This window comes from Vombatus ursinus, unplaced genomic scaffold (genome assembly GCF_900497805.2).
Source record: "Vombatus ursinus unplaced genomic scaffold, bare-nosed wombat genome assembly UNPS02009205.1, whole genome shotgun sequence".
Classification (NCBI taxonomy): Eukaryota; Metazoa; Chordata; class Mammalia; order Diprotodontia; family Vombatidae; genus Vombatus; species Vombatus ursinus.
The window spans coordinates 6,016,231-6,028,849 of NW_020948983.1; the positions used below are offsets into that span (position 1 = coordinate 6,016,231).

The following is a 12,619-nucleotide window of genomic DNA, read 5'->3' on the forward strand; positions in this document are numbered from 1 at the left end:
GAGCTTAATTAATGCTAATTGATTGTTCAACCATTCCCCAATTGACAGGCATCTATTTTGTTTCTGTTTTTTTTCTCTCACAAAAAGTCGTACTATAAATATTTTGGCATATATGGGATCTTTCTGCTTTTTCTAAGGTATAAATCCAGGAGAGGTCTGTCTAGATTAAAGGATATGAACAGTTTAGTGATTTTTCTTAATTAATTACAAAACGTTTTCTAGAATATTTGGCCCGTCCCAACTCCACCAATAGTATATTAGTGTGGTAGACCTTTTCTAGTCCTTCTAACATTGACTATTTCTCTCTCTTAACAATTTGATGCATGTGCAGTGAAAGCTCCCATATACGCCAGGATATTTACAACAACACTTTTTACAGTAGCCAAAAACTGGAAACAAAGTAGGTACTCATCAACTGAAGAGTACTAAACAATTTGGGGTACATAAAAGTAATAGAACATTATTGCCCTGTAATAAATTATTAGAAATAGAGACACAAGGGGAGGAACACTTACATGAACTGACACAAAATGAAGTAAGCAAAACCAGAGTAACCATATATAGGACTATGACAATATAAAAGGAAAGCATAACAAAATAGACGAAATTAAATGCTGTGCAATTACAATGACTTAAACTTTTAATCCCAAAGATAAAAATACACCTCCCCCACTTCTTTGCAAGGGAAGGGACTATAGGTGTGGAACTCTCAATTTAACTTCAAATGTGGTTGTGTTAGCTTTGCTTGCTGGTTTTGTTTTCTCATTTCTGTTTTTTATAAAGGAAGGTTGACTGGATGGCTTCTAAAGTTCCTTCCTGATCTAGATCAATAATCTTATTAATTGGATGGCTACCCAGGAGAAGGAATATACTGGGAAATGTAAATGATCCAAAACCAATAGATAGCAATAAGAATTGTTTAAAAAAAAAAGAAAAGGCATTGATGGAAGAATTCTTAACCAAACATGACTTAAGAGAGAGCATTAAAGAGGTAACAATTTTAACTTCATAAAATTAAATAAAGCAGAGGCATTGTAGAGTGTATAGCAAACAAGGCTTGAAATCAGGAAGACTTGGGTTCAAGTTCCACCTCTTCTAACACCACTGGTTGAGAGAGCCTGAGGAAGTCATGTCCTACAGGAATTCAGGAGACTGGTTGGTCCAATACGACTTGATAGGGAAGGAGGAAGTGTACTGAAAAGAACACTGGACTAGTCAGGATACCTAGTTCTTTCTAGTCCTGTGAATTCACTCTCTTTACTGCTTTCAAAATGCTTCAATTGTTTTATCACTGCCTAAAGAATCAAGTCTGAAGTTCTTGGCCTGGAATTTAAGGACCTCCAGTTGGCCACTGAGGCAGCTAGATGGCAAAGTGGATACCACTTAGAACTGTCTATGAAAAGAGTGCTGGGCCTGAAGTCAGGAAGATTCCATCTTCCTGAGTTCAAATCTGCCCTCGGACACTTACTAGCTATATGATCCTGGGCAAGTCACTTAACCATGTTTGCCTCAGTTTCCTCATCTGTAAAATGAGCTGGAGAAGGGAGTGGCAAACCACTCTAGTATCTCTGCCAAGAGAACCCCATATGCCACAAAGAGTCAGACATAACTGAAATGACTAAACAACAGCAGCAGCAACAACAGTTGACCATCACCTGTCTTCAATCAACCTTTCCTGCCTGGCCTCTTAATATTCCCCTTTCCCTAAGAACATGATTTATGTAGCTCTTTAAAGTTTACAAATTGCTTTCCTCCCCACATAAGGTAGTTAAGTAATACCAGTATTATTCACTCCCATTTTTCAGAGGAATAAGCTGAGGATCAATGAAGTCCAGTAATCTGTCTAAAATCACACATGCCTAGTGAAGGTTGGAGCCTAGCTATCACATCAGATTTTCTAACTCTTTCCATCACACCATTTAGTTCAGACTTTCCGAGTTCTTTGCCATTGTTCACACCATTTCCCATGCCTAGAACGCTCTATTCCCCTTTCCCATTAATCATTGTAATCATTCATACCCATCGTTTAAGGTTTAGCTTAAAAGGACTACCCAAGTTCATGCTAGCTATTCCACTTACCACCTGACCTAAGACAAGTCACTTAATCTTTGTTCCTCGGCTTCCTCGTCTGTAAAATGAAGGAGTTAGACCAGATGACCTCTGAGATCCTTTTCATTTCTAAATTTATGATCCTATGAAGTATCATCTCTTCCATAAAGCTTTCCCTGATCCTTTTAACCCAGACAGAAGTAATCTCTGCCTCTGAACCACTTTTTTTATACCTCTCATATACTTATCACACTCTATTTTGTTTTGATCTGGACCTATGCTTTCAAATTTGTGGGAAATTTCCAGTACTGAAATTCCCTTCACTGATGCAGACTGGCAACCCATCTGTAACTTAACAGTTTTAGATCACTGAATGCAGCACTGATGAGTTAAGTCACTTGTTTATGGTTACATAGCTAATATATATCAAAGGCAGGACTTGAAACCCGGTCCTTCTGATTCCAAAACTGGCTTGTTAGCCATAACAGGATGCCCTACTTTGTGTTATAAGTCCATAAACATTAAATGATAGTATGTACTCGGCACCGTACAAGGTGCTGAGGGGCATGAAAAAAATGAATGTGTGAACATGTGCTTCTGGCTCTCAAAAAACTTATCACCTAATAGGGGAGCAATGGGGATCTTTAGGAGATATTGGGTCCCGCCTTACTAAAAATTTTCAAGCTCGAAGTCCCACTTGTCAGGGATACTGGAGAAGGGATTCTTGCCCTGATGTGGGTTGACCTAAATTCGCCTCTTAAGTGTTTCAACTCAAAGATTCTGCAATTCTGATTCTGAAACTGCTTAAAAATAAATCTACAAAGCAGAGTGCAAAAGTATATTAAAGGTTCAAAGTGCTAAGATAATATCCATGACTTAGCTCCACCCTACCTTATAAAAACCTTGAGAACAAGGACTGCCTTATAATTTGATTCTCTCCTCATATTTAGCACACAGAAATGTACTAAGTTAGTAATCTTTGATAAGACTAGAATGGTACTGTGAAGGCGGATTGTAGAGGGTCTCATATCCAGACAAACAACGTTACCATTAAAGGTTGTACAAAGTGATACAAGAACCATGTGTAGGGGGCAGCTAGGTGGTGCAGTGGATAGAGCACCAGCCCTGAAGTCAGGACCTGAGTTCAAATCTGACCTCAGACCAAACATTTGACACTAGCTGTGTGACCCAGGGCAAGTCACTTAACCCCAATTGCCTAAAAAAAAAAAAAAAAAGAACCATATGGAATACCACTCAGAACTGCCTATGAAAAGAATGTTAGTGTTGGGGCCTAGAGTAAGAAAGAACCACGTTCAAATCTGTATGAACCTGGGCCAGTCACAGTAACCTGTCTCAGATTCAAATTTCTTATCTGTAAAATAGGGATAGTAATGGTACCTAACTCTCTCAGAGTTGTTAGGTCCAAATGAGACATATATAAAGTGCTTAGAAGACCTTCAAGCACTATATAAATGTCAGCTATTATTTTAGGGATAATCTCAAGGAAAGCAATTACGATCTTCTCCCAAAGTGCTTTGTAAACGAACTATACAGGGGTATGGACAATATTACTATATTGTGCAATAGGGGGCCATGAGTTTGAGCCATTACGGTATTTATGAAGTTTTTATGGTGTTTATGCAGCCAGAAAAAAATAGGTTCTATGAAAAATGATGGCAGACGCACAGGCCTATCTGGAATATTGTACAACATGGGTCCATAAATTTGACCCATAATGGTAATTATCGAGTTTTTACAATGTTTATGAGGCCAGCAAAAGAAAAACAAATTCTATGAAAAATGCCAGATGCACAAGACTAAAAGTCTTATATCTATTGGAAATAATAGTATCTACAATCCGAACTAAGCGGAAACAAAGTTTGTTCTTTGAGCAGGTGGCAACACTAATTACCAAAAGCCACAGGCTCTACTGGAGTAGACAGAAAAGGAAAGTGTGAACGAGATTGTAAAAACTACAGGTTCTTAGACACTGCCCGCACTCTCAAACCGCCTAGGATACAAAGGATCGTTCTCTGGGACCAGGGTACCCGTCCTGCCTGCCGCCCTAGTTTCCATCTCCATTCATTTCGAGGTCCTTCTCCTTTCGTGTTTTGTTTTGTGTGTTTTTTTCTTTGTCTCCGTGCCAGGGCCGCCAGGGGGCCGGTCACCACAGCGGCTCCCCGAGGCGCGCTTGGAGAAAGGGTTAAACTAGGAAAAGCCCGGTTCCCGCCTCCGCCTGCCCCTCACGCCGCCGCCGCCGCCGCCGCCTCGCCTCGCCTCCACCACCGCCGCCGCCGCCGTTGCCTCGCCTCGCCTCGCCTCGCCCGAGCCCCGGCTGCGCTACCTGCCAGGAGCTTCTCCTTCAGCTGGTTCAGGAGCTCGGCCGAAGTGGGGCCCTTGGGCTTGTACACGGCGAACACTCCGCTCAGGGACAGCAGTTTGGTGGCCGCCGCCGATCGGGCGGCCCCCGCTCCTCCCGCCGCGGCCGTTGTGGCGGCCGCCGGCTCCCTCGCGGCAGCCGAGGCCGCCGCCGCCGTCGTCTTCTTCCCCCCAGCGGACGGCACCGCGGCCTTGGCTGAGACCGCCGCCGACGCGGCCGTCCCCGTGGTGGCTGCTTTCGCCGCCTCTTCGGCCCTTTCTGTCGCTGTCGCCACTGTCGTCGCTGCTGCCACCGCCTCGCAGGCGGCCATCATGCTCCAACCGAAACCTTTTCCTCCTTAAGTGAGGAGCGCAGGCTGATGACGCGACCCAGAGAGCGACACGCCCACCGCTAACTGAATTACTGGGGCTTCGACAAAAAAATTGTAGCCCTTCGCCTTCCCCGGAGGACCGTGGGCGCAGAGGCTGCTGGAAGTTGTAGTGCGTATTCCCGAGACCTCGCTGCTTGCTTCCCCGGCGGAGGGGAGGTGAAGAAGGGCTCGGCTCGGGTCGGCCGCCACGAACGCCGGGGTGTGCTGGGAATTGCAGTCTCCCCACCACCTGGCTCCGTTTGGCGGGAAAACGCATGGAGCAACCTGTGGGAAAAGCTCTCCCTCTCCTTTTCCCTTAAGATACCCTGTTTTTCCACCTCGTAATCAAGCTTCATACGTCAGTCCATTCATTATTCCTGCAGACGCTACTAGACTTTTGTCAAAGGCTTTGACATGGTCACAATGATAAATGAGCTAATAATAATATAAATAATAATATACAATAAAACTATTAATAACTATTCATAAAATAAAAATAGTTGTTTCCCCAAAACAGATTGGCATATCTACTTTAGATTTTTTTTAATTGTTTAATTTTTGGCGGCTTTAAATTTTGACTCATGATTTCACGTGTATAATTAATATCTTGCTTGCTCTCTCAATGGATGGGGGGAGACTGGAGGAAGGGAAAGAATTTAGAGCTAAAAATTTTTTTTTAAATGTTGAAAAATATTTTTTAAAACTAAAAAAAATTTTGACTCAAAATGTAAAGACCGGAGCAGTGAAGGTGACAGGCTAAGTATTTTGGAGATAAATTTTCCCCAAAAGTTCTGTGAACCCTTAGGATTTTGTGCATTTGTGGTTCAGTAGTCTCAGGGCAGTTTCCTTTTATAAACATTAATTAAATCTGTAGGCACTATGTGCGCGCCCAGTGCTAACATTGGGAAAGGGAAAACAGTCAAAGAGCTAACAGTCTTATAGGGGCTGCCAACATCAATCAATCAACATTTGTCAGCTATTATGACCAGGCATTTTTATTAAAGCTGGAGAAAGAAAAGAGGCAAAAGACAAGCCCTGCCCTCAAGGATCTTACGATCAATCGGGAGAGACACACCAACAGCAATGTACAAACAATCAATAAACAGGATAAATTGGAAATAATCAACACAGGGAAAGCATTAGAATTAAGGGGGATCCCTAAGGGCTTCCTGTAGAAAGTGGGATTTTAACTGGGACTTAAGAAAGTTATTAAAGTTTAAGACTGCGCTAAGCCTGTTTTTTAAACGAATTTTTATTCATGTCTTTGGGAGACTAGGTTTTTTTTCTTTTTGTTTCTACATCACTAAAATTTCTCCCCCTGTTACCTCTCAGAGAGCTATCCAGTATAGAATTCATTGTTACATCAAGTTACTGATGCACTAAGTTAACTATGTAGGGAGGTTAGAATATTTTTAAATATAAGCAATCCAAATGAAAAGCTTTCTTCTTTTTTACCCTAATCCTTTTTTTCTTTTTTCTTTCTTTTTTTTTTTTTGTTTGGTCGAAATTGGCATTAGCCATAATGGCTCCCCAACAGAGATATAAATATAAAAAAAAAAAAATCTCCTTTCATTCTCAGTGAGATTGGAGCTAGAAATTTGGAGTGATGTAGAGTTTTACATTTAGGTATATATCAGATACTAGCTGTGTGACTCTGGGCATTCTGTTTGCCTCAGTTTTCTCAAATATCAAATGGGAACCATGGAGAAGGAAATGGCAAACTACTCCAGTATCTTTGCCAAGAAAACTCCATAAAAATGGAGTCGCACAGACATGACTAAACAACGTAACAACAACATTTAAGATTGCTAATATGTACACCTTATATAAGGGGAGAAACAAAAACAAAACTCAGGGGTTCTGGGTAGAAAGGATCTGTCCTCAACAGTTAGATCTTATAACACTTGTCACCCTTTCACAGTTTGTTCTAAGAAAGACAAACACAATTAAGCTGTGTCCATATTTAATTTCTCTCACAAGCTGGCAACATACATTGCATGGGAGTTACAGTCCAGAACTGACTCGATTTGGGAGTTAAGTTGCCCAATTTATATACCTTTTCAACAGGGGCTGATATCACCCCACCTCCCGACAGAGGAAATACCTCTTCTATCAGATCACCTCCCAACCATACCAGACCACTCCCAACCTTGGGCTATCTAGGCAGAAGAATCTGACTCCAACCAAGCCAGAGTGGAACACAAGGGAGCTTCCATACCTTTGATAAAATCAATTCAGGCTTGGGTTTGAGGTCTGACCAGGATAAAACCCAATGCAATCTCATTATCAGTAATGTCCTTGTGAAGAAATTTAGGGAAGGGGGCTGAGGAGTGGAGCTCTGAGTCTCCAAGATAAAAATTATTTTTCACACACTATAGCCTAAGATTGATTGCAATTGCTTAAAATGTTATTTTTATTTAAGGGATTAATTGAAACAGAGTTGGAAGGAACATCAAGGAAGAAATCTAAATTGAAAGCTTATCTTTAAGTGTATAAAATTTGCCAGGGAGTCAAACTATATAACCAACACACTATAAATTATTAAATCAATTGTCATTGACATTATCCTAATATGAATGTGATTCCTATTCATCCTAGCAGTTATATATACTTTGTAATAATGGTGATTTTTTTGGTTTGTTTTTGAAATTTACTGTCACTCAGTATAAGTACAAAAAACAAGAGATTGTTGCAATATATAAATAAAGGGACTGAATCAGTCTAGCTATTCCCATTTCATCAGTACTCTCTTCCCTCTCTGATTGGATCCTCTCCATTTAAGAAGGGGTCCCAGCACAGTCTTCTTATTTCCCACTGTAGTAGCTCTGCTTTTGGACTTCTTTGCCCTCTCCATCATGCCTCCTTTTTGGTACTTTCCACTCTCCCCTCCAGCTTTTCAGCTTCTTTTTGTGTATTGTCTTCCCTCACTAGATTGTAAGCACCTTGAAGGCTGAGACTGTCTTGCTTTTTATTTGTTTTTTTAGCCCCAGCTCAGTAGGAGCTTAATCTTGTTGTTGGGTTGTTTGTCTTTCACTTTTGAAGAGGACCAGTGACATCATAGGTGATGTCTTGACTTGTATAGGAATTGGATTTAAACGAGGCAGAGTTGCACAAAATAATCAGCCTCACTCTTCCAGAGTCATTGAAGTCCAGTGGCAGGACAAAAGTCAGGACTACTGGCAGTAGTTCAGAATACAGTGGATGACGTTGGCCTCGTGATGTCTGACCAAGCCTAAGTGCTCCACAGCACCTGCTTCAGTTGCCTTCATGGTCATTGGAACAAACTGTTCTTATCTGCCCATTCCTCCAGGGGAAGTCTTCACATGCTTGGGGTTGACATCCCTCTAACTCACTGATGGTTTGAGACCTATTAGTTGCCCTCAACCTAGTTTAGCCCGTCTGCCAAGAGAGTTTACCCAGGGTATAGTTGCTGCACACGTTATGGTTTCTTGGAGCCACATATAGAAAACCCCCACATATGGAATCTTGCATTCTCAAGGCAAGTGGGCACTTTTTCTGAAACGTAAGTGTTAAAGCATTGCCTATATCACTGAGAAGGGAAATAAAGCCAGTATATCCAGCTGAGAGATCTCACAACCAATAAATTATAATAGCAGGACTTGAATCCAGATTTTCCTGGCTCAGAGGACACTTCTCTATCCACTATATCATGCTGCCTCTTATATGAATATATGTATATTTAATTTTATAAAAAGTAGGATTAAACATGGGCAGCTAGTGGTGCAATGGATAGAGTGCCAGGCCTGGAGTCAAATATCTTCCTAAACTCAAATCTGGCCTCAGACACTTACTAGTTGTGTAACAAGTCACTTAACCCTGTTTGCCTCAGTTTCCTCAACTATAAAATGAGCTGGAGAAGGAAATGGCAAATCACTCCAGTATCTTTGCCCACAAAACCCCAAATGGGGTGACAAAGAATTGGACATGACTAAACAACAAGATTAAACATTAAACCTTGTTGAATGGATGTATAGGTTGTATTTGTTTTTCAATAATAACCTTTTTCATCTAGACAATTGTTCCATAACCTCTATCTATCCATATAACCAGATGCTGCTGAAATTTTAAATTAAAGAAAACATAACCATTTCCCAAACTTTTATGGGTTGCCTTTTTAAAGAATGATAGGGTCAATCACAAACTGAATTTACGATGTTTTAACGGCTTTTGGTAGTGCAACAAAATATGATCAAAATGAAACACTTTCCAATGTTATCAAACAAAGAAACAAAGAGTAAACAGGGTAGAAAAGAAACCTAATTGTATTTTGTTGCTGGACATGGGTTCATAGAGAAGTAAATGTGATTACATCTTTATTTCAAGACCTAAAGGATTTGTACTTTACAGAGGAGTCTTGCAGATATATAAAAAAGTCCAAATAAATGAAACTCTAATAGTGAACTACCAAGCACTCTGATGGCAATAGGAGAGATGCTTCTGAGCAGGGGGATTTTTCTGGCACCACTTAAACCACATCATGTAGATAAGTATCTGTTCACCTTTGCCGAACACTAGCCCTAAAAGTAGAGATTCCAAGTCTTCCCCACCCCACATTCACTTCTAGCAAAAGACAAAGAAGAATAATTCCCTAAAATTCTCCTTTCTTAAGAGCAATATAGAACTCCTTTTCAGAAGGCAAAACAGGTTTTTTTTTCCTTTAACAAAACAACAACAAAGATTATGTGAAATCGCAAATCATTATTACAACTTACTTTTAAAATATATGTGTGTATATGTATATATACATACACACACACACAAACACATAAAACTCAACCTGTTTTCGGTGCTGTCCTACTGCTCCATATCTCTCTGAAATTCCTTCTATACATTTTTAAAGATGCTTCAATAACTCAGTGTCTTTCTCTCTCTCTCTCTCTCTCTCAACAAATCCATACATTTACCACATCTAAAAAATGTATCCTTCTACACGTGTCTGTCCTCTAGTATCATGGTTGGTCATTACAAGGATCACAGTTTTTAAGTGTTTCCAAATTGTTTTTCTTTGTGGTTACTGTATAAATTGTTCCTCTGATTCTGCTCATTTCATTTGTTCAGCTGTTCCCTATCAATTGGCACTCTTCTTGTTTCCATTTCTTTTTGCTACAACAAAAAGAGCTGCAGAGTAATTCTTAAAGTTACGTGGTATCCCAAGTTAAACATGAATGAAAAGCTTTTTCAATTAAAAGTATCAAATCTATCCCTACTCTGTAGTATTACATTAACCACAAGCCTTTATTGACTGACTAGAACAGAGATTCTTAACCTGGAGTTGATGAATGTTTTTGTTTAATATTTCAAGAACTATTTCAGCATAACAGATTTATTTTGTAATACCTATGTATTTTGTTGTATATTTAAAAACATTATTCTGAGAAGAGGTTCATAGTCTTTACCAGATCTTCAAAGGGCTCTATGACACCAAAAAGGTTGAGTTCTTGAAAAAAAAAAAGGAAATAAGCATTTACTAAGTGCCTACTATGTTCCAGACACTGTGCTAAGCAAGTTATAATTATTATCTCATTTAATCCTCACAACAACCTTGGGAGGCCGGTGCTATTACTTTTACCATTTCACAGTTAAGAAAACTGAGGCAGACAGAGGTTGTGACTTGCCCAAAGTCACATAGATAGTCAGTGTCCAACACCAGATTCAAATTCAGTTTTTCCTAACTCCAGGTTGAATATTCTAGCCACTGTATCACCTAGCTGCATTGGCCTAAAATGTCATTACCATGACACTAAGAACATTCAAAACACTGTTTCTCAAACCCAATAGAATCTTTCCCCAAACTGTTCTTTCATTTGTTACCTCTTAACTACCACATACCATGACCTGTTCTACTTCTTAACCTCCTTGACGTATCAGCATCATTTGATACTGTTGGCTACCCTCTCTTCCTGATGCAACCTTCTCTCTTGGTGTCTGCAATACTATATTCTCTTCTAATTTCTTTGACTCTTGCTTTATCTCCTTTTCTTTTTTCCAGTCCCTACATATAAGCATTCCCCAAGATTTTATCTTGAAGAGGAAAATATCTTTATCTTGAGGTGAGGTGGAAAGAACCATCCTATGGGGTGAGAAAGAGAACCAATACATCATGAAATCACTGCTGAGGGCAATGGCCACCTTTTCCCTCCAAATAAAAAACAACCTTTTAGAAACTTCCTATTTTAAGTGTTTTTTTTTTAATCAGGTATTTAGGTCAGAGGATTTATTTATGTTAGAAAGAAAAAAATCTTTCCTTTTTTTGAATATTACTAGAAGGATATTTGGTAGCTGATTTCATAAATTGGGAGAGGGAGTGAAAAGTGTTATATTTCATCAGAATTACGGGATACAGAGAAATCTATCTATGGTATTCATAATGCTGCAGATCTAAACAATTACTCACAAATAAGAGCGGGAACAGATTTGAGCTTTTTAGCCTGAATTCATTTCAGAGTTTATAGCCAACTTGTTGTTGAGCATCTTATTTATATGGTATTCGCACATCTCCTGAACATAAATTGTATTTTCCAGTTATTGTAAAGATGTGGTGAGCTTAGTCCCTATCACCTAGCAGGTGTAGATGTCAGGTAAGCATTTTTAGATACTATATCATTTTCCTGAAAGATACATTCTTTTCTGATAAATGACTTGGAAAGCAGCTATAAAGTCTTCCCCTTCCCTCCTTTTCTACACAGTACAGTATTAATCATTGCATCTTCGTTTCTGCCTTAAAAGAATTATAATCCACTATGTTGCTTCTCAGTTCATTAATTGTTCTTCTGTGGCAGTTTCCTGAAAGAAGATATCCCTAGAGTATGTTTTCCATTCTGGTCATACTCTTAGTTTCTTTGGTCAACCATTTAAAAATGTTATGGCCCTCACCATCACCACCCCCTCCAAACTCCCTTCACCCTCCAGGCTCACTGTTGATCCTTGGGAAAAGAGCTAGGACAATAATTTGTCTCAGTACTCTTTCATAAAGCTGTGGTTTCCATCAATTTGTAGAAAATTCATTCTAAAGACTTTTGTTAAAATGTCACTGCCAAGGGGATAGTTAAGTGGCACAGTGGATAGAGTCAGGACTTCAAATCTGGTTTCAGACACTTACTAGCTGTGTGATCCTGGACAAGTCACTTAACCCCAACTGCCTCAAAAAAAAAAGTCACTACAAGCAGAAGTCATCCTCCTAGACAGGACACCTCTTTGACAAAAAAGAAACATTTTATCCTTTGGTTTTTGAAAGAGTAAGGTAGTTCTTTACCATACATTAGTTCCCGTACATTAGGCTTATAAAGGCAAAATTTAGAGAAGTCTATTGCAAACTCACTAAAGGTGTTGCCAAAAAAAAAATGGCCTAAGTGGACAAGAACGACCAATATTGAACCCCAGAAGGAGGCACAATAATCATATTAATGCAACAGTTCTAAATCTTTCTTGTGTCATAGATCCCCTTGGCAGTCTATTGAAGCCTGTAGACCCCTTCTTAGAACAATATTTTTAAATATATGAAGCATATGGGATTACAAAGGAAACAAATTAAATTGAAATAGTTATTGAAAAAATTGAGAACTCTTGCTTATCGTGTCATTGTCTATTTCCAGTGCAGGCTTCTTCTTTCTGCAGCTCAATGTAGAACAGCCTAAGGAAGGTAGTATGATATTGATGAGGCAGAAAGGAGTGCTCCAGGCAGGTGGAACAAAGAGGAAGTAGGAAGTGACCAGACAGGAAGTGCTCATAGATCACAATCGACCTCAAGAAGACTATGCATCGAAGCCCCCCACAATGGATTTATCTGTACACATTCACAAAGCACCTCTGGTACCTGACAT

The 12,619-nt window shown here is 39.7% G+C and overlaps 1 protein-coding gene across 1 annotated transcript in view; it reads right to left on the minus strand.

Moving 5' to 3' along the window:
• TRUB1 (TruB pseudouridine synthase family member 1) overlaps positions 1 to 4,752 on the minus strand; it is a 44,358-nt gene extending 39,606 nt beyond the window's left edge. The window contains exon 1 of the mRNA XM_027852121.1: positions 4,394 to 4,752. Coding sequence (XP_027707922.1) covers positions 4,394 to 4,742 — 349 coding nt within the window. The 5' untranslated portion in view covers positions 4,743 to 4,752. The remainder of the gene's footprint in view (positions 1 to 4,393) is intronic.
• Between the last annotated feature and the right edge of the window lie 7,867 nt (positions 4,753 to 12,619).